Source organism: Erigeron canadensis, chromosome 1 (assembly GCF_010389155.1).
Source record: "Erigeron canadensis isolate Cc75 chromosome 1, C_canadensis_v1, whole genome shotgun sequence".
Taxonomy (NCBI): domain Eukaryota; kingdom Viridiplantae; phylum Streptophyta; class Magnoliopsida; order Asterales; family Asteraceae; genus Erigeron; species Erigeron canadensis.
The window spans coordinates 19,841,692-19,865,207 of record NC_057761.1 but is presented as its reverse complement, the minus strand read 5'-3'; the positions used below and the strand labels follow the sequence as shown (position 1 = coordinate 19,865,207).

The window sequence follows — 23,516 nt, the reverse complement described above, 5'->3', positions numbered from 1 at the left end:
ATCCAGGTTGTAAAAGGTGATTTGAATTGTGTGTTGTGTTTGAATTTGGTTTTGTTCTTGACAATTGGCTCGGTCAATGTTGGTCAAATTGGCCGAAAACATTTTTGACTTCAAAAAACTATTTGTCTTGAATTTTGGTGTTTAAATCTACTTTTGGAAGTCGTTTTCTATACGGTCAAAGTCGGTCAAGTCGGTCAGGTTTTTATTGTGTCTATTTTGGTTTTTTTTGATAAAATTAGGGTTAAATTTAGATGGGTTTGTAAAGTCAAAATTGATTGAAGATTTGTTAAACTCAAAATTAGGGTTTTGTAGTCAAAAGTCAAAATTAGGGTTTATTGGTCAAAGTTAATTATGGTTAGTCATTTCGAGTCATATTAATAACTTAATCCAAATATGTCGTAACATCGGTGTAATACGGACTTATGACTATATATATACATTTATATAAAAGGACTTTGTAAAGACTATATAGATTATACGACTTTTCGGACATAACATATTTTATAATAAATGTTCCATACGAAGACTTGACATGATATAAAAAATAAAACGTGACATTATTAAGCGAACTCTTTCATTTGGACAATTTACAAGGACAGCTGGACTATTATATATAGGGGAGGTTATCTACACACATCTACCGTTCCTAGAAAACATTACCGAAACGCACCGTTTTATGTAAAACTTCCCGTTTTATACCCTGATGCTACATTTTTGTGTATCCAAAACGGTGATGGATCATCTACTTTTATACAAAAGGGATCGTTTTGGTACAAGAGAAAATTCTTTCCGCTTTGAATAAACACTACGTTTAGGCATAGAATACGACACTGGCATATACACATTTGAGGTAAAATGGTCGGTTTTGGCAGTTCACCTAATATGCAGCGTTTCATGTAAAATGGCATAAAAAACGGGAGAATTCATTCCCCTTACATGTGTGTGAGACCACGTGTAATTCTCAAACAGTGTTTTGCTATTTACACACCGCCCAAACGCGACGTTAAATGTAAAACGGGGTATAAAACGGGGTGTTCAACTAATACTTATCGTTTTATGTAAAATGGAACCCAAAACGGGAGAATGACACCTGTCATTCCCCTGATATGAGTGGCAGACTACGTGCAATTCTCACACAGTGTTTTGTTATTTACACACCGAGAAAACGCCGAGTTTTATGTAAAACAGGGTACAAAACGGGGAATTTTACATAAAACGGCTCATTTTAACAGTGTTTATATGAACAGTGCGGTGTGTGTTTATAGTATCACCCTTAAAAAATTACTAATGTAAATTAATATCACATTAAAAATAAAAAAAATACTATGTCAATAGGAGTAATAGTGAAAGTGGTTGGATGAAGAAAAGTAGTATGCTTGTTTATAAATAGTTTCTTACTATCACAATTGACATGGTCGTTTGTCAGAATTTTTATGATACAACAAGTTGTAAGTTTTAATTTACTTTTTGACTCTTTCATCTATATAAAAGTAATAAAGCAAATCAAAATAAATAAAACTGTCATAACATATCATGTAAAAACCTTATGCATGATGTTGATTTTTAGGTAACAAAATTCACTTTAACATTTCTTGTGTTCTAAAAGTAACATGAGACACCCAAATAGTGAGAGCAGTAGTTTGATTGTTGTAATTTTTTTCTTATAACCCTATATAGTAAGCTAAAATCTATTATATGGGATACAAAATAGTAGAATGTAGTTTACTTTCTGTTGTCTTTCCTTTTTTTTCTTGTATTCAAATAAATTATGTGTTTATACTATTAGTTTATACATATTAAAATATAAATATATGTCTCATGTTTTTTTATAGTTGCTAAATTGTTTAAGGGGACCATATATCTTGTTAAAGCCGTGTAATATGATCATCATAAGCATACGTAAACAATAATATGTGTTGACCCAAATTGTAGCATGCAAGTAAAATATAAGTAGGTGTTTGTCCCAGTAGTACAGATTGCTAACTTTGCTAACTGGAAAATGTCAAGTATATATACCAAATACATTAACATAACTGGATCTTATATGACATGGTGCATTACATTTAAACAAAATAAGAGTATAGTTTCTTGAAGATGTGATGATAAGCCCAGATTTGTTAATTTTACAAGAGAATGAAGGCAGCCTGGTTTGCACCGTGGACTTTAGAACCTGGATGATCTCGTCTGACTTTAACCAAAACCGAGACGCTATAGGTTTTCTAGAAGTAATGTTGAACAGTAAATCAGGCATGTCCATGGGTTGCTGCAAAAGTTTCCTGACAAAGAAAATGAGTCAAAAAAAAAAAGAAGCCTAAATGATCAGAAAGAAACTGTGATGTACCAATATAACTTACGTTTGTTTAAGAAGAAACGACGACACGAATGTTCATTTTCCAAAAGCTATGAAAGTAGTGCATGTCCAGCATTTAGTAGCGCACCAATTTAGGTGTTTAGACACTTTAGCTTCAATTGGAAGTTGACATATAAGATAAAGTTTCAAACTGTACCAGAATATAATATACAACAAATAAAATATGCATGAAAGATATTTACTTATCAATATGGTCAGAGACTTGGAGAACTTCTTTATATACAATGTTCTTTGTTTCGCTAACGTTGGGAGCATCAAAGAGAGGCGCCCTAATAAGTACTTTTGCATGTTCCGTTGTCCTTGCACGTGATAGCGCAACATAAAGTTGTCCGTGAGAGAAGATAGGTTCTTTTAGGTAGACGTCAACAAGATCAAGGGTTTGACCTTGTGCTTTGTTGATAGTCATTGCAAAGCATAACCTAATTGGGAACTGAATCCTTTTGAACGGAACAATATATTCTTCATCAGTAGGAGGCTGCAAAGGTATTCAGTGTATAAAAACTTCTTTGCCAACAAAGTCTCCAAAAGCAATCTCAGCATGTATGACATTACTTCTCAGATCTCTGCATATTAATCTAGTCCCGTTGCATAAGCCTTCAGTAGGGTTCAAGTTTCTTAACAGAATGATTGGCGTGTTTGGTTTCAAAAAAAGCCTATGAGGTGGCATACCATTTGGTGTAAGTGAATGCAGAAAGTCCTCATGTTGAGTTTGGTCATTCGGATCTATTGTTTCATCAAAACTGGAATATTCCGTTGGCTCACCTGGGAATTTTTGTATCAAGAGGTCATTAATCTCATCAACAAATATATTTTTGGTTGTAAGTATTGCATGATTTAAAGCACATGAGCTAGAGAAGGACTGAATGTTTGGGTAAACAGAGTTAATGAGGGCATCTAATGAGGCTGATTTTGAATGTTTGTCAATGAGCATGGAGGTGGGAATGGTGATAAGGGCATCCTCATCTATTGTTTGTGTTCCATTGCCAATGTTGAGCAAAAACTCGCTGAAAGCAGGGTCTAACAAAGCTCTCATGTTCTCTTGCAAACGTAACATGTGAAGGGATGGTCATAATGAAGAATTAGTTAGACATGCAGCAATAGTTTCTACCTTAGTACCCTTGCGGACCACGGGGAGCGTTTGTCTAAAATCTCCACCAAGCACGACAACCTTACCCCCAAAAATTTCCGTTGAATCCATGAGATCTTGTAAAAGATCATTCAAAGCCTCGATAGCTGTCCTTTTGGCCATTGGGGCCTCATCCCATATGATTAGCTTAGAGTCTTTAATTAGAGTCGCCAAAGAACTTTGTTTGCTAACTCTACAGGTTGCTCCTTCTGCCAGGTCAAGTGGGATTTTGAATCTTGAATGAGCCGTTCGACCCCCAGGAAGTATTGACGCTGCTATACCTGAAGTGGCGGTTGCCAGCGCTATATGTGCTTCTGATCTAATTTTTGCTAATAAAGCCCTATACAAATATGTTTTTCCCGTACCACCAGGGCCATCAACAAAGAAAGCACCGCCCTTATTTGAATGCACTCTCTCAATTATTATATCAAAGGCTATTTTTTTTGTCTTTCGTTGAGTTTTAGTATTGTATCAAGATCTTCCTGAGAGACTATAATACCTTGTTCAGCTCTAATTTCTCTTGTCTGATCTTGGAGGTCGGCATATGAGTAAGCCTCTGGCACCAGATCAAATTCATGAATGCTTCTGCCCATGGACTGCAAAAAACCATTTACCTGCAAGAACGCCTGTTTTATAGCTTCTCTACGTGTCATTTGGTTAAATCTTAATAGGTCTTCCACCATTAAATCCTCATAAGCTAACCACAGGTCTCTAGGGTTGTTGGGACATGAATAAACCAGAAGGGTGGCAAAAAGTCGCCTGATCGAGTTCATAGGGCAAGTGGAAAGCATAGGCCTCTTGTAAACATAATTGCTGGCTATTATCATCTACCAAATAACCACGTAACAAGCATGCTTCCCTAAAAGTGGTCGCCTGATGGCCATTAAACATTTTTAAATCACTAAAGGACTTAGGACAACGGACTTTTGACAATAGTATTCTCAAGTAATACCTTTCACCTTCACTTGAATGAGCTGCTACTATTCGGCCTACAGAATCACCTAGGTCTCTATGTTTCCAAAATGTGTCGCCTTGCAGCCAAACAAAATGATCTAGGAACTCAGAGTAGGTCAAGTCCAAGTCTTGGGCCAACTTGTCAGTTCTATTCATAAAAAAAAATTCAGTAAGCATAGTTTTTCTCTGGACTGGATTATTCAACACATTTTTCAGCTTTTCTTTTTTTTAAAAAAGTCAATGGTTGGTAATTCTCTAAATGAAGTTGTAAATGTATAACAACAGGTTTTATCTCACTCATTGCAAACCTGTAAAACCTCCATGTTGCTTCCGGAGCCGAAACCCATCTGCCTGATTGATATTGGTCTATTTCATCTATCAGCGTGGAATCATTATTCGATGACACAGCAAAAACTTATTCTATCACAACCTTTACATATGTACTTATATATATATTTGACTGCCTTTATTGTCGAGCATATTTCTACGTTGATATGACAATCAAACTTTGCTAGCAAGTAGGGATTGTATGGTATCACCCATCGGTTATCAAGTGTAGCTTTCCTAACTTTGACTCGCACTCCATTTTTTTGCCTTCGGTAGATCGGGTATGCATCAGATGTTTGAGTAGTCTCATTAGAATAAGGCCTTGGATATGAGTTTTTGCAGGTACCATTCTTTTTCATACACACGTTATCAACGTTCAGTATACCACACGGGCCATGAAGCATGTGCTTGACAACCATTTTATACAAGTGAGGGTTGTCCTTCTCATTTGGTATTTCTGCTGACACAATCTCATCATATTCTTCCGGCCTATACATCTTGCAGTGAGGTTTCAATATAATGAGAAAAGGCGCGTGTGGAAGGCCTCTCTTATGAAATTCTATAACATAAGTGTAGGCTCCTACTTCACCAAAAATATTTTTCTTAAAGAGGTCTTCTTTCGGCAGTTCAAGTCTTGCATGGAAAGCTCTTACCACCAAATCTGCTCTATTTTGTGATTCTTCTTGTAGCATCATAAGTTCTTTGATTTCTGGCCAATTCGGGTTACATGTCATCATCAAAAATATATCAGGTTTTCCAAATTTTTGCACTAATGTCATGGCGTCTATGTATTTTTGTCTCATGTTTCTTGGCCCCCCAATAAAGCTAGACGGCAAGACTATTCGTTGACCGACCCTTGAACCTTGGGTCTCACCTGATGCGACTGCATCCACCACTCCTTGCAGAAATTCTTTCCTAATTTCTTGCTGTTGTGTTCTGTAAAAGTCTAACCTTTGTGTTTCAAGTTTGAAGTAGTTGTCTACTATATACTGCTGGAGTAGCCTACCAAAACGTAGCAAGCACGATTTGCCAGTCTTCCTAATTTGGAGCTTGTACGCATAATACTCTTTAATAGAGACATAATCTGCGTCATTTTGGGCCAAGACTGTCCAAAAGAAAGAGAGTAGGACTTTAGCGTTATGGCTGATCGCCTCACAAAAAAATAGTATATATCAAAGGAAATTTGTGTTACCATCCTGTTCGCTGCACAACAGATCGTCAACATTTCCCGCATTTTGGGGAGAAATAAGGCCTGCAGAAGTAACATTTGATCCGCCTCTTCTCTTTTTTTTTTGTTTTTGGCCTTTTTTAAGAATTCCCTGGTGCCAACCAAGTTCTCCAAATGGGAACATTAAAGGATACTGTAACAGGTCATAGCAACCGTAATAATAATGAATTCTTCTAGATTGGTTGATGTGAGTTTTAACTTCAATGTTCCTATGGCCATGGTCCCCATCTTCCCCGCCATTTATCCAAAGTGCCGCAACCTGTGAAACTTCTGGCTTATTGTACACTCTTTGATCTTGTGAAGGAAGCATTTTAAGGATTATCTGGTAATTTTCCAATGGGGGACGTTTTTAAGAGTTCGAAAGAAACAAGCTGTCACACCCCCCAAAAATATGGTGTCCAATGGGTGTGACGTGTATGGGATCACAACACACTTTCATAGTAAACAACATAAGATTTTGTCTATTAAAAGACTTATCGAATAACAAGATGATTAGTTTGAAAACATGAGTACATTACATTTAAAATAAAAAGAGTTCGAACGTTGTTGATATACAACAACATATTTATTAAAGACATGAAAGATAGTAGGCATAGAGCTTTCGATGGTCAAGGCTTGTGATCCCACAACTTTTCCCCGTTGCATGCACGCATTGACAAGCCATAGAGTTCATTTAATCACCTATGACACATACTAAACAAAGTCAACAATAATGTTGGTGAATCCCATAGTTTTATAAAACAAGTTATCCATGAACCACAAGGTACCAAAAGTGATCATTGCCGAAATGCAATATCTAGCAGCCATTGTTATATTACAATGTCGGGTAAGTAAATGCATACGTAAATATCTAAGCTCATGAAACGAAACTTGACTAGTAATAGTTTGCCTCGAGTGGTACTTGTTCAAGGTACCCAAGTTTACAAATATGATCACTTGTACAAAGTGGGGTTGTCAATCCTAGTAGCGCTACTAACCATATTCACGTTTGCTTATATTCAATTAACGTTTCATGAAGGAAGGACTTGAATGAACAAAGACTTAGATCAAGTATGTATGTCGTTATTACACTTGTGTTCATAAAGGAATGAGTATGTATCACAGCCCAAAGGTTTAACAAATTGGGGCTAGGGGACTCACCTTGATTGTAGTGACTCGTGGAAGTGAAGAAAGAAAAGAAGTAAGTAGGCTAGTTGTGTTATGTTGAACCTATTTCAAAGAGAAATAATACTTGTCTTAGTTATTGTATTCTTTTAATATATATAACTAAAAGAAAGTTATTTTCTAGATATTCATCACCCAAAATGTTTGTTGATTTCCTTTGTTAGTATATTTGATTTACTAGAAATCCAAAGTATGACTTTGTTGTATAAAAAGTGAGATGTGTATAGTAATTATAATTGTAACTTATATATTTTTGATCAATGTTTTAGCAAGTTACTAGTTTATTTGGATGGATCAATAGATTGGACATAAGTTTCAAATAAGTATTTCTTTCTTTCAAGAATAATCATTTTGTGACCATATTGACAGATATAAAATGTTTAAAGTATAGTTTAACTATTTGAATGACATCCATGATTATTAGCATATACATATAGTCATAAGATGGTACATGCACCGATATCCTTGATAGGAGGTGGGCAAAAGAGATAGGGTAGAGATGTATGTGCTAGTAATCATAAGATTCTTCACATCAATGCATACTTGTATGTATTAACATAAAGAAGATGGTTAAGTTTTGATAGATTGATTAATTAATAAAGATCTTGCATCAACAAACACTTGTGTTCTTGATTAACTCATGTGTGGTACACTCGTAGATCAAGTGCACAAGAATACGTTAATGCCAAATCAACATGGTATGATAGATCTATGTGTTTATCACATGTTTGTGTAAGAAATCCCCCATGTGAAACCATACAATCTGTTGGAATATCTTTCACATATATAGATCTAGTACACAAGCACATCATAAACACATAATCAATCATACTAATATGTCCAAAAGTTAACTTTATTTTCAGATTTTCCCTTTTTGTCATCCAATCATTAGATCCAATAAATTATTCATATACAAACAAAAAGAATAAGTATAATACAAACAAAGGAATAAACCCAACATGAAACTAACAAGAAGAATAATAAATAAATGAATAAATAATTTTATGGGTGATGAATCCCAATGAAAAATATTTTAAATACTAGAAATAATTTAACAACTAAATATATAATCTTCTCTTGTCTTAAACAATGGATTAAGGTTCAATCCCAAGGGTCAAACATCCAAGATAAGTAGACAAATCATTGAAGATGATTTAAGAGAAGAAAAAGAAGAAAAATCTTTGGGTTTTCACCCATCAAAAATTCGGCCAGCCCTCATGGTGAAGGAGGGTGGCCTTTTCGACTTCCATATAGCTTAATCTAGCTTTGAGGATTAAGATCTAGCAACATGTACGAGTGTTTGATGATTTGAGATGTTGTTTTTATTATTATTCTTAATAAATCCCGAAAATAACAAAGAAAACTTAGTGTTTTCTTAGTGTTTAACCCCAAAGATCACCCCATAAGCCTTTCATTTTGATTAGTTGATATTAGATGATTATTAGATCATTAAGAAGGCTAGATTTTAGAGTGATTTGGGGTTGGATTTCAGCAGCCCTTATGGGCAGAAAATGCTGTCCAAAAATGACAAGAGAAAGAAAGAAAAGATTAGTTTGTTTATGCTTAAGTGTGGAACCCTTAAGTTGTGATTTTTAGGGGGTATTTATAATGGAAGATTAGGGTTATGGAGAGGGGTTTAAGTCAGAAAATCTGGAGTCTTGAGGGACTAGGAGTGTAACTTTTTATTATTAATTTATTTAGTTTATGTGCAGGTTAGATTATTTAATTAGTAGTTAGTGTAAAAAATGTATTATTTTTATTATAAGTATTATTATTATTATTATTATTATAACCTATGATTATTATTATAATCATTAAACAAAATTATCCATTACTTTAGTTAAATATTTTATATCTAAAGTTTCATGCAAAGGCGGTCAAGAAAAAGTATAAGAGCTAGATACACGTTTTCGAAGATTAATCACGTATATAAACCAAGTGGTCACATATAGTAATTATATATAAAGTTCTTATTTCTAAACCATATACACTACATTATGAGTTGGTTATGTGTGGTTAACTAAGTTAAACGGACCTTGATTTTTGCCGGGTGTCACATCCTCCTCGAGTTATTAGAAAATTTCGTCCTGAAATTTAGCTAGTATTGGTTGGTTGTTGGGTGTCTATAAACAAGTGAGGGTATTTTTTCTTCATTTGGTCTTCGCGTTCCCAAATGAATTCTGGACCTCGCCTTGAATTCCATCGTACTTTGACAATGGGGATGCGGCTTTGTTTCAACTGTTTGATATTTCGGTCCATGATCTCTATTGGCTCCTCGATAAATTGCATCTTGTCATCAATTTGTAGTTCTTCAAGTGGTACCGCTAATGACTCATCAGATAAGCATTTCTTCAAATTCGATACGTGGAACACGTCATGGACATTACTAAGCTCCTCAGGTAGTTTAAGCTTATAAGCCACCGGACCAACCCTTTTTAGTATTTCGAAAGGTCCTATATACCTTGGGTTCAACTTTCCACGTTTTCCAAATCGTAGGACCCCCTTCCAGGGCGATACCTTTAGCATCACCCTATCTCCCACTTGAAATTCCAATGGTTTACGTCTCGCATCCGCATAACTCTTTTGATGGTCGCGCGCCTCCGTTAGGCGGTTTCGTATCTGCACAATCTTTTCATTTGCCTCGTGGATAATCTCCGGACCAGTGAGTTTGCTATCTCCTACTTCTAACCAACAAATGGGTGAGCGACACTTCCTCCCATATAGAGCTTCGAAAGGGGCTGCCTTGATGCTAGTGTGATAGCTATTGTTGTATGAGAATTCACACAACGACAAGTGTTTCTCCCAATCCTCACCAAAATCGATTACACAAGCACGTACCATGTCTTCCAAAGTTTGAATGGTTCGTTCACTTTGTCCATCAGTTTGGGGGTGATATGCAGTGCTCATGTCGAGTCGTGTACCCGGTGCTCTTTGTAGAGATCTCCAAAATCTAGAGGTGAACCGATTGTCTCTATCTGATATGATCAAGATCGGAACCCCATGTCGAGCTACAACTTTTTTCAAATACAACTTGGCAAACTTCTCCATTTTAGCATTTTCCTTTACAGCTAAGAAATGCACAGATTTTGTGAGTATATCTACAATGACCCATATCATATCACACCCACTAGAAGTCTTTGGCAACTTTGTGATAAAGTCCATAGCTATGCATTCCCACTTCCATTGAGGAATTTCTGGTTGTTGTAGCAAACCTGATGGCTTTTGGTACTCTGCCTTCACTTTTGAGCACGTCAAACATTTGCCAACATAGGTGGCTATGTCAGCCTTCATGTTGGGCCACCAGTATAGGTCTTTCAGTCCATGGTACATCTTGTCAGATCCAGGATGTATTAAGTACTTAGATTTATGGGCTTCATCCATAACTACCCTTCTTAGGTCACTAAAATTTGGTAGCCAAATTCGGTCAGAGAAATAGCGGGTTCCATCTGATTTAACTTCAAATTGCTTCTCCATTCCTCTCAAGGCTTCACCCTTGAGGTTTTCCTCTTTTAGGGCTTCGAGCTGAGCCTCATGGATCTGGGAGGTGAGTGGGGTATGAATGGTCATACCTAGGGCTCGAACTCGGAGTGGCTTCACTCGCTCTTTTCTACTTAAGGCATTAGCCACAACTTTAGCTTTTCCTGGATGATAGCGAATTTCAAAGTCATAGTCACTAAGTAATTCTACCCACCTTCGCTGTCTCATGTTCAGATCCTTCTGATCGAATATGTGCTGAAGGCTCTTGTGATATGTGAATATGGTACATTTTATCCCATATAAGTAATGTCTCCATATTTTGAGAGCGAAGACAACTGCTCCCAACTCTAGATCATGGGTAGTATAGTTCTTCTCGTGTACCTTAAATTGTCGAGACGCATATGCTATTACTTTCCCTTTTTGCATCAATACACATCCCAATCCTTGGTGGGATGCATCACAATATACCACAAAGTCATCACTCCCCTCAGGTAATGCTAAGATAGGGGCACTACAAAGCTTCTCCTTCAACAAATGAAAAGCCTTTTCTTGCTTCTCTCCCCAATCAAACTTTCGGCTTTTCTGAGTTAATGCGGTCAATGGTTGTGCTATCTTAGAAAAGTTCTCAATGAACCTCCTATAATAACCAGTGAGGCCTAAAAATTGTCGTATCTCCGTTGGTGTACGTGGTGCTTCCCAATTCTTGATGGCCTCAACTTTTGCAGGATCTACATGTATCCCCTGATTATCAATGACGTGGCCTAGAAATTGTACAATACGAATCCAGAACTCACACTTTGAGAATTTCGCGTACAATTCTTTATTTTTAAGTAAATCTAAGATGGCCTTCAAATGCACCTCATGCTCCTCTTTGGTTTTAGAATAGATTAGGATATCGTCTATTAATACTATCACAAACTTATCCAAGTAGGGTTTGCACACGCGATTCATGAGGTCCATGAACACTGCTGGCGCATTCATTAAACCAAAGGGCATCACCTGAAATTCGTAGTGGCCATAACGAGTCCTAAACGCTGTCTTGGGTATGTCTTCCTCTCGAACTCGCAACTCATGGTAACCAGACCTAAGATCAATTTTCGAGTAGTAACTCAAACCTTGAAGCTGATCAAACAGGTCATCGATTCTAGGGAGAGGGTACCGGTTTTTAACCGTCAGTTTGTTTAGCTCTTGATAATCTATACACATCCGTAAGGATCCATCTTTCTTCTTGACGAACAAGATGGGAGCTCCCCAAGGTGAGGAACTCGGTCGGATGAATCCTTTCTCCAAGAGATCTTGTAATTGGCTTGCAAGTTCTTTCATCTCTGCTGGTGCCAAGCGATATGGTGCTCGCGCCACCGGTGCGGCACGGGGGACTAAATCTATTTGGAATTCCACTTCTCGTGATGGTGGAAGCCCGGGCAGGTCTTCAGGAAAGACCTCTGGATAGTCCCGAACAATCGGTACGTCTTCAATTTTCTTTTCCTCAGGCTCCTTTACTGATACATGCGCTAAGAGAGCCTCATATCCTTTCCTCAAATATTTTTAAGTCTTCATACAGGATATGATGTTGAATTTTAACTTTTCCTTATCCCCTTGAATGATGAGAATCTCGCCATTCATGAGCGGAATTCAAACAATCTTCTTGTGACATATGATCTCGGCTCGGTTTTTGGACAGCCAATCCATACCTATTATGACGTCAAAGCTTCCGATTTCGATTGGAATTAAATCTATAGAAAATGATTTGTTTGCAAAGCACATGGTACACCCGCGGATTATGCTATCTGCTTTGAGTATCTTACCATTTGCTATTTCTATAAAATATGTAGCGTTTAGTGGGGAAGGAGTGTTTGAAAGCAAATGACAAAATCTTCTAGATACAAAACTTTTGTCAGCGCCGGTGTCAAATAAGACTGAGACAATGAGGGAGTTCAAATGAAACGTACCAATGACGATGTTAGGATCTTGACGGGCTTCTCCAGCGTTCATCACAAATGTCCTCCCGCGAGCATTATTGTTGTTGCCATTGTTGTTGTTTCGGTTGTTGTTCACTGGGTTGGTGTTGGCGGGGTTGTTGTTGTTTCGGTTGTTATTGTTGTTGTTGGTTCGGTTGTTGTTGTTGTTGTTAACGGGGTTTCTCAATCTTGGGCAGTTTTTCTTAAAGTGCCCTTCCCTTCCGCATTCATAGCACCCATTTCGACCCCCATTGTTGGCGGTAGTGTTGGGGTTCCTACAGTCCTTGGTTGCATGACCAAACTTCTTACAGTTCCCACATTGAGCCATACACTGACCATAGTGGTGGACGTTACATTTGTTGCAAAAAGGCTTGTGGCCCACATAACTCTTCCTTGTAAGGGACCCCGTTTGACTAGTCTTAGCAACTTCAGACCTTTTTGCTTGTTGGTTTCCTTGGTTCCTTCCAGAATTATCCTCCCACTTCCTTTATTTGTCACCTCCTTTTTGTACACCTGAACTTCCATCTCCAGCAGTCCTCCTCTTAATTTGATCTGCCAAGTTATTTGCCATTCGAACAACACTGTCAATGGTGGTTGGCTCAGATGAGGTGACCATGCCCTGAATCTGGGGTGGAAGTACTCAAATGTAGCGCTCAATGCGCTTATACGGAGGTGTAACCATAGTTGGGCAAAGGAGGGCCAACTCGTGAAAACGAGTGGTATATTCTTTAACTTCCAAACCTTTAGTTTTGAGATTCCAAAATTCTGCCTCTAGTTGTTGAATCTCATTGCGGGGACAATATTCATTTTTCAACATTTCTTTCAATTCTTCCCAAGGTAATGCATGGGCAGCATCAATCCCAACAGTAGTGGCATAAGAATTCCACCAGGTTAGAGCACCATTTTGTAGTGTACAAGTGGCGTACTTAACCCAGCAATCCATAGGGCAATCACTAACTCGGAACACTGTCTCCATCTTCTCATACCACCGGATCAATCCGATAGCACCTTCTGTTCCGCTGAAGTTAAGAGGATTGCACTGTTGAAATTCCCTGTATGTGCACCTCCTTGGTGCATTTTCCAACATTGGGTCATTTCCTTGACCTCCATTTCCATTTCGGTTTGGATTAGCTTATTGGGCTGCAAGGGCGGCTGCAACACCCTCGTCTATAAGCCTTTGGATGTCGGCTGCCGTCATTCGAGCTGCTCTTGCGGGTGGCATGATTCTTTTTAGAAGAAATGAGGGGGTTAGTGTAGTTTTAAGTTATCCTTGTTACATACATTACAACATTTGATAAACATATTAGAAGTCATATGATTTTATCAAATAAGCACATAATTAAGAGCAATAAATTTTGGTTGGAATTTTAACCACCATTTCATATTGTTTATAAGCAACAACTTGGTGATAAGACAAACTAATCAATCTCTTAATATGATGCATTATGTTTATGAAGGAAGAACCCACATTTTTATAAAGGTTAAGCGATGCTTAACCATGTAATCTATTATGATGCGATTAAGATTAGTAAGTACTCTTTGTCATGAAAATTGGACAACTTATACTTGCAATTCTTTGAGTTTAATAACTTTGGTGAAGGAAAGAAGAGTATATATATATTTATATATTTGTCTATTTATTATTTTCTTATTTATTTTATGTATATGTACACATAAAACGAGAAGTATATATAAATATGTATATGTATACAACTATTATATATATGTATATTTTTTTTTATTAAATTTAAAAAAAAATGTATCATTATAACTTAGGAAATACATGATATATTATTACCATAAAATAAAAGTGAAATCACCACATAATATATATGTATTTTTGAAAGAACAAATTTCATAACATAATCATAAAAACATAAATTTAAAGTTCAACTTGCAACATGTTTCCCCCAACACAAAGGCATAAAAACATAAATTTAAAGTTCAATTTGTAGCATGTTTCCCCCAACACAAAGGGAAACTCCAACTGAGAAAATATCCATACAACCACAACATACGAAAGAAATAAACTGAAAATGTCCATGAGCACATCCCGCTCATTTAAGTTGAAATATGAAATGGAAATAAGATAGTTTTAATCTTGGGTGGGACTCGGGTCATAGCTTGAGGCGGCCTTGGAGATGGCATCGAGGGCACTTCCGCCCTTTGGAGTCGCGCCTCTTGTGCCCCTTCACATTCCAGCATCTCCATCATTGCTGTCCAAAGGATGTCGGTTTGTGCAAAACTTCCATCCAGCTCATGGTCTACCTTCTGAAGTCTTTCTTCACTCATTTGGGCTCCAATCCTTAGCAAGCTGTTTTCCGCCTCCAACTCCGTAAGCTTCCAATGCAAGTTATGGGTCTGCATAACCTCCCCCTCCAGCTTGTCCTCGATGATGTAGACCTGGTTTGCAAGGCTAGTATAGTCCACACACTCGAGGAAATTGACACGCTATTGTGTCCTCGCAAGTCGAGCTATAAGTAATGGAATGGTCTTATGGACTGATTCCTTGGTTAGGTGAGGTGTGCATATTTTTCCCAAGGCCCTTCCATACAATGGTGACCTCTTGATTTCTTCTTGTTGTTTCTGTTGGTGTATGTCACCCTTCGTGACGGAACACGACCTTCGTGACAGAGCCGACCCTGCGTAACGAAGGTATCCGCTGTAAGTCTTATCTAAATATGGAAGAGATTATCTCAATCTCTTCTTCCTAAATTAAAGAGATTTGCTCTTATCTCGTCCTAAATACCAGATCTGGCATATTATTAAGAATATTCTCTAAAACCCTAAACTTATTCTCCAAGATTTCTATCCCTATATATATGGATGAACCTAAACCTAAATTCTCATTCCCCTTCTCTCCAGAAAACACATACACAGATCTGGACGTCCTCTTCTCTCTATAAGAGATGCTCCAGCAACCTACAATAATATCCTCACATATCAGCAACATGCGGCGGGACGATGATTCTCCGTCCCGAAGCCTCTCACAGCCTACAATGATTAAGCAAAAGCATCCTTGGACATCGGATATGATAATATCCTTCCATGAGCATTCTAAACACAATCAACCAGATCCATAATCATTGGCACGATCTCAATTGGCCATATATCAATCATATTCGATTGGCGTAAAGAGATTTACTCTACCTTCGGGGAATCGCCAACAAATAACCAAAAACACCCATCATCCCCTCTTCAAAACCTAATCTCGGTTTGGTGTACAATCATTTGGCGCCATCCGTGGGACTTTTAATTTCAGATCCCATATCCACTTTCTCAACATAACTATGATAACGTGCGTCGAACCAGACTTATTAAAGATGGGAGATGTACCCAAACAATACATGTCATGTGCCTCCATGTGACTTAGCACAACCTCTAGATCTGAAGATCTCCCCCCTGTTCGGAGATCCCCTTTTAAAATAAATATATATAAATATATATATATATATCCGCTGCGTTACGCGGCCTCTCTGTTTCGAGACCCCTATGTTCTCAAAAGATTTATCCACTATGTCACGCAGCCATCAGATCTGAAGATCTTTTCCCAGTTTGGAGATCAATTTTTTCTAAAGCAATATCTTCGTTGCGACACGCAGCCATCAGATCTGAACATCTCCTTTAAGTTTGGAAGATCTCTTTCTTAATAAATATCTTTGCTGCGACACGTAGCCATCAGATCTAAAGATCTCTCTCCAGTTTGAAGATTCTTTTTTTAAGAAACATCTCTGCTGCGACTCGAAGCCTCCAGATTTGAAGATCATCTCGATGTTAAGGACCTAGTTGTTAAAGGACCTATTACAGTGGCTCGCTACGACACAAAGGCTTCTCTGTAACGAAGGCTCCTGAAGGCTCCAGATTTGAAGATCATCTCGATGTTAAGGACCTGGTTGTTAAAGGACCTATCACAGTAGGTCGCTATGACACGAAGGTTTCTTCGTAACGACAACGCTCCGTAGCGAAGGCTATAATCTAATGATTTGATTCAAAAATATTATACTACTATTTGGACACCCCCATTCTGTTGATAGATCTATTGCCCCACGTGGCCTCTAGATTTGAAGAGCTTTTTTGGGACATCTCATCGATTCCCTCATGCAACCCCGAGTTAAGAAAATATTCCAAGCTATGCTTAGCACTCCACATGATTAAACCTCTAAACCAAGCATTCACGACCTTGATACTTCTTATGACATTCGGGTCATGGTGATATATCCCTACGACAGATAAAGGTCCGACACAACGCATCGTCACGAACCGGTTACGCCACGAAGCGCGTGGGTCATGAAGACTCAAGTCATCATTACACGGCCTCATTGACGAGCTATGTTACAGAGGGTAATCAATTGGAACTACGTCTCAAAGGCTAGCCGAAATAAGGTCCAAATATTCATATCAAGATTTGACTTTTCCCTACAAAAGAAGAGGCTACATCTCCATAGGTAAAGTATAAAAACATCACGATTAAGGAGGAACGTTTGCCACGCATCTTGAAGATCTTTCCACTGCCATACACAACCTCTAGATTGAAGGACCTCTTTAAATGCTATATAATAGCCTCAGACCCGAAGGCCCATCCACAGGCCTTCAGAAGCTCAGACCCGGCGGCTCATCCGCAGACCTTCGAAGCTCAAACCCGACGGCCCATCCGCAGACCTTTTGAAGCTCGGATCCGAAGGATCTCGCATGCCTTATATAGACTCAGGTCTGAAGGCCCATCCAAAGACATTATATAGCCTCGTGTTCGAAGGACCATTCGCAGACCTTGCGAAGAAGACCCCACAGATCTTACAAAGCTCAAATCCGAAGGTCGAACCGCAAATTAGGTCCCGCAGACCTTACATAGCCTCAGGTCCGAAAGCCCATCTGATGACATACCCCCCCACCGATACGAAAGATCTACCGTAGGAGCCGTGATACGAAGGTCCATTCGCTACGAAGGCTCCCGTAACAAAATCAGATTAGAATATATCTCCTATTAAAACGGGATTTGATCTTATCATTTCCAACTTGTAACTAGGGAAATTATATCCCTAGCCTAAGACTTAGGAAACCCTAAGCAACCTACTTGTTCTATAAGATAAACTCTCCTATAAAAGGAGGAACGAAAGACCCACAAAGGGCACTCACAATACATATATACATAATACAATTAACTCGGCCGATCAGATCTAAAAGCATTATAGCTCGATCTTAATCGGCTAACAATCACATCATAATTAATCGGCGTAAAGAGATTCACTCTACCTTCGGGGAATCGCCGACAAACAACCAAAAACACCCATCATCCCCCTTCTAAACCTAATCTCGATTTGGTGTACAATCATTTGGCGCCATCCGTGGGACACGATTAATACCTAAATCCTATTGCAACAATTTTTTATGCGCCCGTCGGAGATGGTAAAGAAAAATGAAGGCAGGCCCCTGAACGACAGGAGGTCGGCCCTGGCAGTTAACAAAGGGACCACCCTCAACGCCACCCCGGTCAAAGACTCAGAGGAAGGTTTCTACTTTCCACCGTTAGGAAAGGATAAACCCTCCAACGATCCTCTCATCATTCAAGCCATGATATTCAACATCGAAGTACGGAGAGTCTACTTGGATAGTGGAAGCGAATGCGACGTAATTTTCGAACACTGCTTCCTCAAGCTCCCGGAAGCCCTAAGGGCCCGAAGGACAGACCCACGCGACCCCTTGGTTGGTTTTTCCGGGGAACACGCATGGCCGTTGGGAGAACTTGATTTGGACATAACCATCAAGGATGGAGTACTAGAAAGGACCAAAACACTGGACCTATCAGTAGTACGATCCCCCTTACCTTACAACATCCTCTTGGGAAGAACTGCAATGCAGAAGCTGGAGATGGTTCCCTCGGTGATCCACAGACTTGTCAAATTCCAATGTAAGGATGGGATAGGTATGATCCGCTCATCTTATGAGCAGACAAAGCAAGTCAATGACGTGAAAAGAATGGAAGAGGAAGCTGGATCCTCAAAAGGGCCTTCGGAGGAAGAAGACATTGCCAAAATTACAGTTAATTCGAAATTCCCGGAACAAACAATTTCTATAGGCGCCCAGCTTTCCGACGAATGCAAGCGGAAACTCCGGAAATTATTGCAATCAAATATGGACATATTCGCATGGGAATATGCGGATATGACCGGAGTACCAAGGACCATCACATTAGAGGGTAAGCCCTTCGTGACAGAGCATCGCCTAAATGAACGAAAGCATATGGAACCAATCCATCAAAAGAGACGGAGCCTCTCCGCTGATAGGGATGAGGCCGCTAGAAAGGAAGTGGAGGAACTATTAAAGGCGGGAATAATAAGGGAATCAATGTACCCAGTCTGGATCGCGAACCCAGTGATGGTGAAAAAAGGAGACGGAGGGTGGCGGATGTGCATCGACTTCACTAACATAAACAAGGCATGCCCAAAAGACTGCTACCTGCTCCCGGAGATTGATTGGAAGGTGGAGTCGTTGGCAGGGCATAGGCTAAAGTGTTTCTTAGACGCATATAAAGGTTACCATCAGATACAGATGGCCGAAGAAGATGAGGATAAAACTGTGTTCTATACCAGCAAAGGGACATACTATTATCGGAAGATGCCGTTCGGTTAAAGAACGCAGGAGCCACGTACCAAAGACTGGTTGATAGGGCCTTCACAACCCAGATAGGGAGGAACCTGGAAGCCTATGTGGATGATATGGTTATCAAAAGCAGAAATGAGGAAGACCTCATAGAAGACATTCATGAAACCTTTGGGAACCTCCGAAAAATCAACATGAAGCTTAACCCTAAAAAATGCTCTTTCGGGGTGGAAGAAGGAAAATTCTTGGGGTATTACGTAAGTAAAAAAGGCATTCATGCAAACCCATCAAAAGTGAATAAGCTAAAGCAGATATCAGCGCCCAAAACAATCAAGGAAGCTCAAAGCCTGAATGGCAAGCTTGCCGCCCTCAGCCGTTTCCTCTCTCGCGGAGCCGACTGACAACTACCTTTCTTCAAAATATTAAAAGGGTGTGTCACGAACAAAGATTTCAAATGGACAGAGGAGGCCGAAAAAGCCCTAGAGCAGATGAAGGAATATATCGCCAATCTTCCGACACTTACAACTCCCGAACCTAAGGAAACACTTTTTGTGTACCTAGCAGCCTCCGCTGAATGTGTAAGCGCTGTGCTGATAGCCGAACGCGAAAGACAGCAAATACCGATCTATTTCGTGAGTAGAGTTTTACAGGGAGCTGAAGTCAATTATCCAGGACTGGAAAAATTAGCCCTTGCATTGGTCCATGCGGCACGAAGGTTACGAAGGTACTTTCAGGCCCATCCAATTGTCGTGTTATCTGACAAACCTATAAGACAAATACTGCTGAAGCCCGAAAAGTCAGGAAGAGTAGCCAAATGGGCTATTGAATTAGGAGAACATGACATAGAATTTAGAGCACGACACGCAATCAAAGGGCAGGTGCTAGCAGATTTCATTAGTGAAGTACATGAAGGAAAGAATTCCATGACGCAATCCGTGTCGTTGGAAGTATTGGGGAATGTTGAAAATGATTCATGGAAACTGTACACCGACGGAGCGGCTAGCTCCGACGGCTGTGGGGCCGGACTCATGTTAATTAGCCCAGAAGAAAAAGAATTTATTTATGCGTTAAGATTTGAGTTCGAGGTAACCAATAACGAAGCTGAGTATGAGGCATTACTAGCAGGCCTTCGCATCGCAAGAGATATGAAGATACGGAACATACAAGTGTACGTCGACTCCCAACTGGTAGCATGCCAAGTCAAAGGAACGTACGAAGCTAAGCAAGGTACTACAAAGTTATACCTACAGAAGGTACAGGAATTAATAGAATATTTCAGTCACTTTGAAATTGAGCATATAAGAAGAAATCAAAATAAAAAGGCAAATGCCTTGAGCAAGCTAGCTTCCCTCACGTTCGGGCACTTAGGGAAACAAGTGTTGGTAGAAGTTCTGAAAGAAAGGTCGATCGAAGAAAGACAAGTGTCAGATCTCGTGGAAGAAGAAGGCACCACGTGGATGACCCCCATCTACGAGTATTTAATCAGTGGGATACTCCCAGCAGACAAGGACGAAGCCCGAAAGACAAGGGTCAAGGCCCCACAATACAAAATAATGGACAAGAAACTGTATAAGAAAGGCTTTGTAACACCTTGGCTTCTTTGCATAGGGCCTAAGCAGGCAGAAATGATTATTCGGGAAATACACAAAGGAATTTGTGGCGCTCATTCGGGAGCGAGGTCCGTCGCAACGAAGGCCATGCGTCTCGGGTACTTCTGGCCGACTATGCATCAAGATTCCACCGCCCTACTAAAGAACTGCGAAGCCTGCCAACTTCGTGCCAACGTGCCAAGACAACCGAAGAACGACATGATCTCGGTAACTGCAGCATAGCCGTTCATGCAATGAAGAATTGACCTGGTCGGACCGCTTCCCAAGGGACAAAATAATAAGAAATTTTTGGTTGTTGCCATTGATTACTTCACCAAATGGGTGGAGGCGAAGCCACTCGCTACCACGGACGGGGGACAAATGAAAAAATTCTTATGGGAACACATCATATGTAGGTTCGGGATACCACATACTATAGTCTCGGACAACGGCCCCCAGTTTGCGAAAGGAGTATTCCCGGAGTTTTGTAAAAATTTACAAATAAAGCAATCGTTCGCGTCGGTCTATCATCCCCAGGGTAATGGACAGGTAGAAGTGACAAATAGAGAAATCATAAAAGGCATAGAAAAAAGGCTAGGACGAAGTCATAAAGGATGGATAGATGAATTACCACTAGTTCTCTGGACTAACAGAACAACGCCCAAACGGAGCAATGGGGAAACCCCGTTCAGCCTCGCCTTCGGAACAGAGGCCGTAGTACCAGCCGAATTCCAAGTTTCTACCCATAGGATGCTGAACACAGAGGGAAATTCGGAGGAGTTAAGAGTCGACCTCGACCTTTTAGAGGAACGACGAGAAATCGTGGCCATCAGAGAGGCTGCATTTAAAAAGAAAATTGAAAGATACTAAAATAAAAGGGTAAACCCTACATCATTTAAAATAGGAGATTATGTACTACGGCTGAATAGCGCAAGCGAAAAGGAATACACCGGGAAGTTGGGCCTGACATGGGAAGGCCTGTACCGGGTACAAACAGCCTTCGGGAATGGAGCATATAAATTAGAAACACTCGAAGGAGCACCGGTAGACAGGACATGGAACAGTTCGAATTTACGGATATTTCACTGTTAGATTTTCTTTCTATCCTTATAATTTCTATTTTATGAAAGCAGAAATACTGCAATTAAATAACGGACCAACAGTCTCCACATGAAAATACGAGAGACAACCATAGTCCTATAATTGTATGGCGACGTACCATATTAAAGCCCCATGAGGGACGAAAAATAAAGACTAGTCATTTTCAAATAAGAGGATCGCAACCTCATAAAGGGAAAAAGCTGACAGGGACGCCTGTACAGACGACCCTACAATTCTTATATTCATAAGAAAGTAACAGACAAATACATCCCATGACTAATCAAAACAGGGTTTTACAACAAGATAATAATACGCCCCAAAGTCATGGAGATGAGTAATATCATATATATAATTACTATGGTAACTCGCCAACTTCAAGATAGACTGGTCAAATGCCTCCTTTGCCTTCAAGTACTCCGAGGACTTTTCAGAATGGGTCATAGACAGAACCCCCTTCCTCTTAGAAGCATTCACGACGTCATCAATTAAGGAAACAGCTTGAGGACCGGTCGCTAGTGTCTCACATACATGAGGAATTACCTTCTTCACAAATGCATCCACTTCCTCTCGCAAACACATATTTTCAAGATCCTTCTTCAAGATTTCATCATGGCGTCTCTCCAAAGCAGTTTAGAGCGCCTTCATCTCCACATCTTGTTCCGACACATGCTTCTCGAGGGCAGCAATCCTGTCCAGCAACCCACTAGCCACTCTCTGTGATTCCTTCAACATATCTTGAGAATACTCGTATTCTCGGATTAATCCATGGATCAAAAGGTTCTTTCGCTCACTCACCTGATCTGATGCCAGTTCATCTTCCATAAATTTCCGAGCAGTATTCTTGGAAAATGCCACCGGAGGTATGATGGCATCACCCTTCCCCTTCTTTGTTGCAGCATCTTCTACAGGAGCGGACGACGATCCAATCTCTATTACCTTTCTCTTAGAAGCCATATGCAAAGCAAGCACGGTCGGGTTTTTTGATTTTTTTAGAAAACTCCGAAGGATGAATAAACAAATAGATGGCGGTTGAGGTATTTTTATAGGGATACAGTATGGAAACCCTAACCGTGGATCGGATGCCTCGAGATTCGTGTGCTGACAAGAGGACTTTTAGGTTTCGGAATTTTTCACAAGCACCCCCTAAGGAAATACGATAGTTTCAGGATAAGTCCAATGCAATGATTATTTTGGCATAATTGAACTAGTTTGCACCCGTTGATCATCTGCCTCGAGATCCGTGCAAACCTACCACTTCTGATTATCTCTTAAGTATATTTAAGGCAGTTTCCATAATTTCCATAAATAACCCTCGAAGATTGCGGAATAACAAAGAATAGTCCAAGGAAATATCTATCTTGAGAAACATATTCCCTTGGACTGTGGGGCTTGATGACATACCCCTCCACCGATACGAAAGATCTACCGTAGGAGCCGTGATACGAAGGTCCATTCGCTACGAAAGCTCCCGTAACAAAATCAGATAAGAATATATCTCCTATTAAAACGGGATTTGATCTTATCATTTCCAACTTGTAACTAGGGAAATTATATCCCTAGCCTAAGACTTAGGAAACCCTAAGCAACCTACTTGTTCTACAAGATAAACTCTCCTATAAAAGGA

At 39.6% G+C, this 23,516-nt stretch overlaps 3 protein-coding genes across 3 annotated transcripts; 1 reads left to right on the top strand and 2 right to left on the bottom strand.

Moving 5' to 3' along the window:
* Positions 1-2,858: 2,858 nt before the first annotated feature.
* On the bottom strand, positions 2,859-3,404 carry LOC122586333. Its single transcript, XM_043758332.1, has one exon. It carries the CDS (start codon positions 3,402-3,404, stop codon positions 2,859-2,861), a length of 546 nt encoding a protein of 181 aa, XP_043614267.1.
* A 33-nt stretch (positions 3,405-3,437) lies between these two features.
* Positions 3,438-6,316, bottom strand: LOC122586322. Its single transcript, XM_043758324.1, has 7 exons — positions 5,971-6,316; positions 4,951-5,883; positions 4,760-4,826; positions 4,450-4,599; positions 4,112-4,256; positions 3,997-4,053; positions 3,438-3,893 (listed from the first exon to the last, which is right to left on the bottom strand). Exons 1-7 carry the CDS (start codon positions 6,314-6,316, stop codon positions 3,438-3,440), a joined length of 2,154 nt encoding a protein of 717 aa, XP_043614259.1.
* A 13,374-nt stretch (positions 6,317-19,690) lies between these two features.
* LOC122586293 lies at positions 19,691-21,034 on the top strand. The gene has a single exon (XM_043758300.1). It carries the CDS (start codon positions 19,691-19,693, stop codon positions 21,032-21,034), a length of 1,344 nt encoding a protein of 447 aa, XP_043614235.1.
* Positions 21,035-23,516: the final 2,482 nt, after the last annotated feature.

Bases quoted from the DNA above. Each gene is read 5' to 3' on its own strand.
- LOC122586333 (XM_043758332.1), bottom strand. From the start codon at position 3,404: ATGAGAGCTTTGTTAGACCCTGCTTTCAGCGAGTTTTTGCTCAACATT.
- LOC122586322 (XM_043758324.1), bottom strand. From the start codon at position 6,316: ATGCTTCCTTCACAAGATCAAAGAGTGTACAATAAGCCAGAAGTTTCA. The intron at 5,884-5,970 runs GTAACACAAATT...TCTTTTGGACAG, and splicing joins GTTGTGCAGCGAACAGGATG to TCTTGGCCCAAAATGACGCA. The intron at 3,894-3,996 runs GTATTATAGTCT...CATTCAAATAAG, and splicing joins AGAAATTAGAGCTGAACAAG to GGCGGTGCTTTCTTTGTTGA.
- LOC122586293 (XM_043758300.1), top strand. From the start codon at position 19,691: ATGAAGGAATATATCGCCAATCTTCCGACACTTACAACTCCCGAACCT.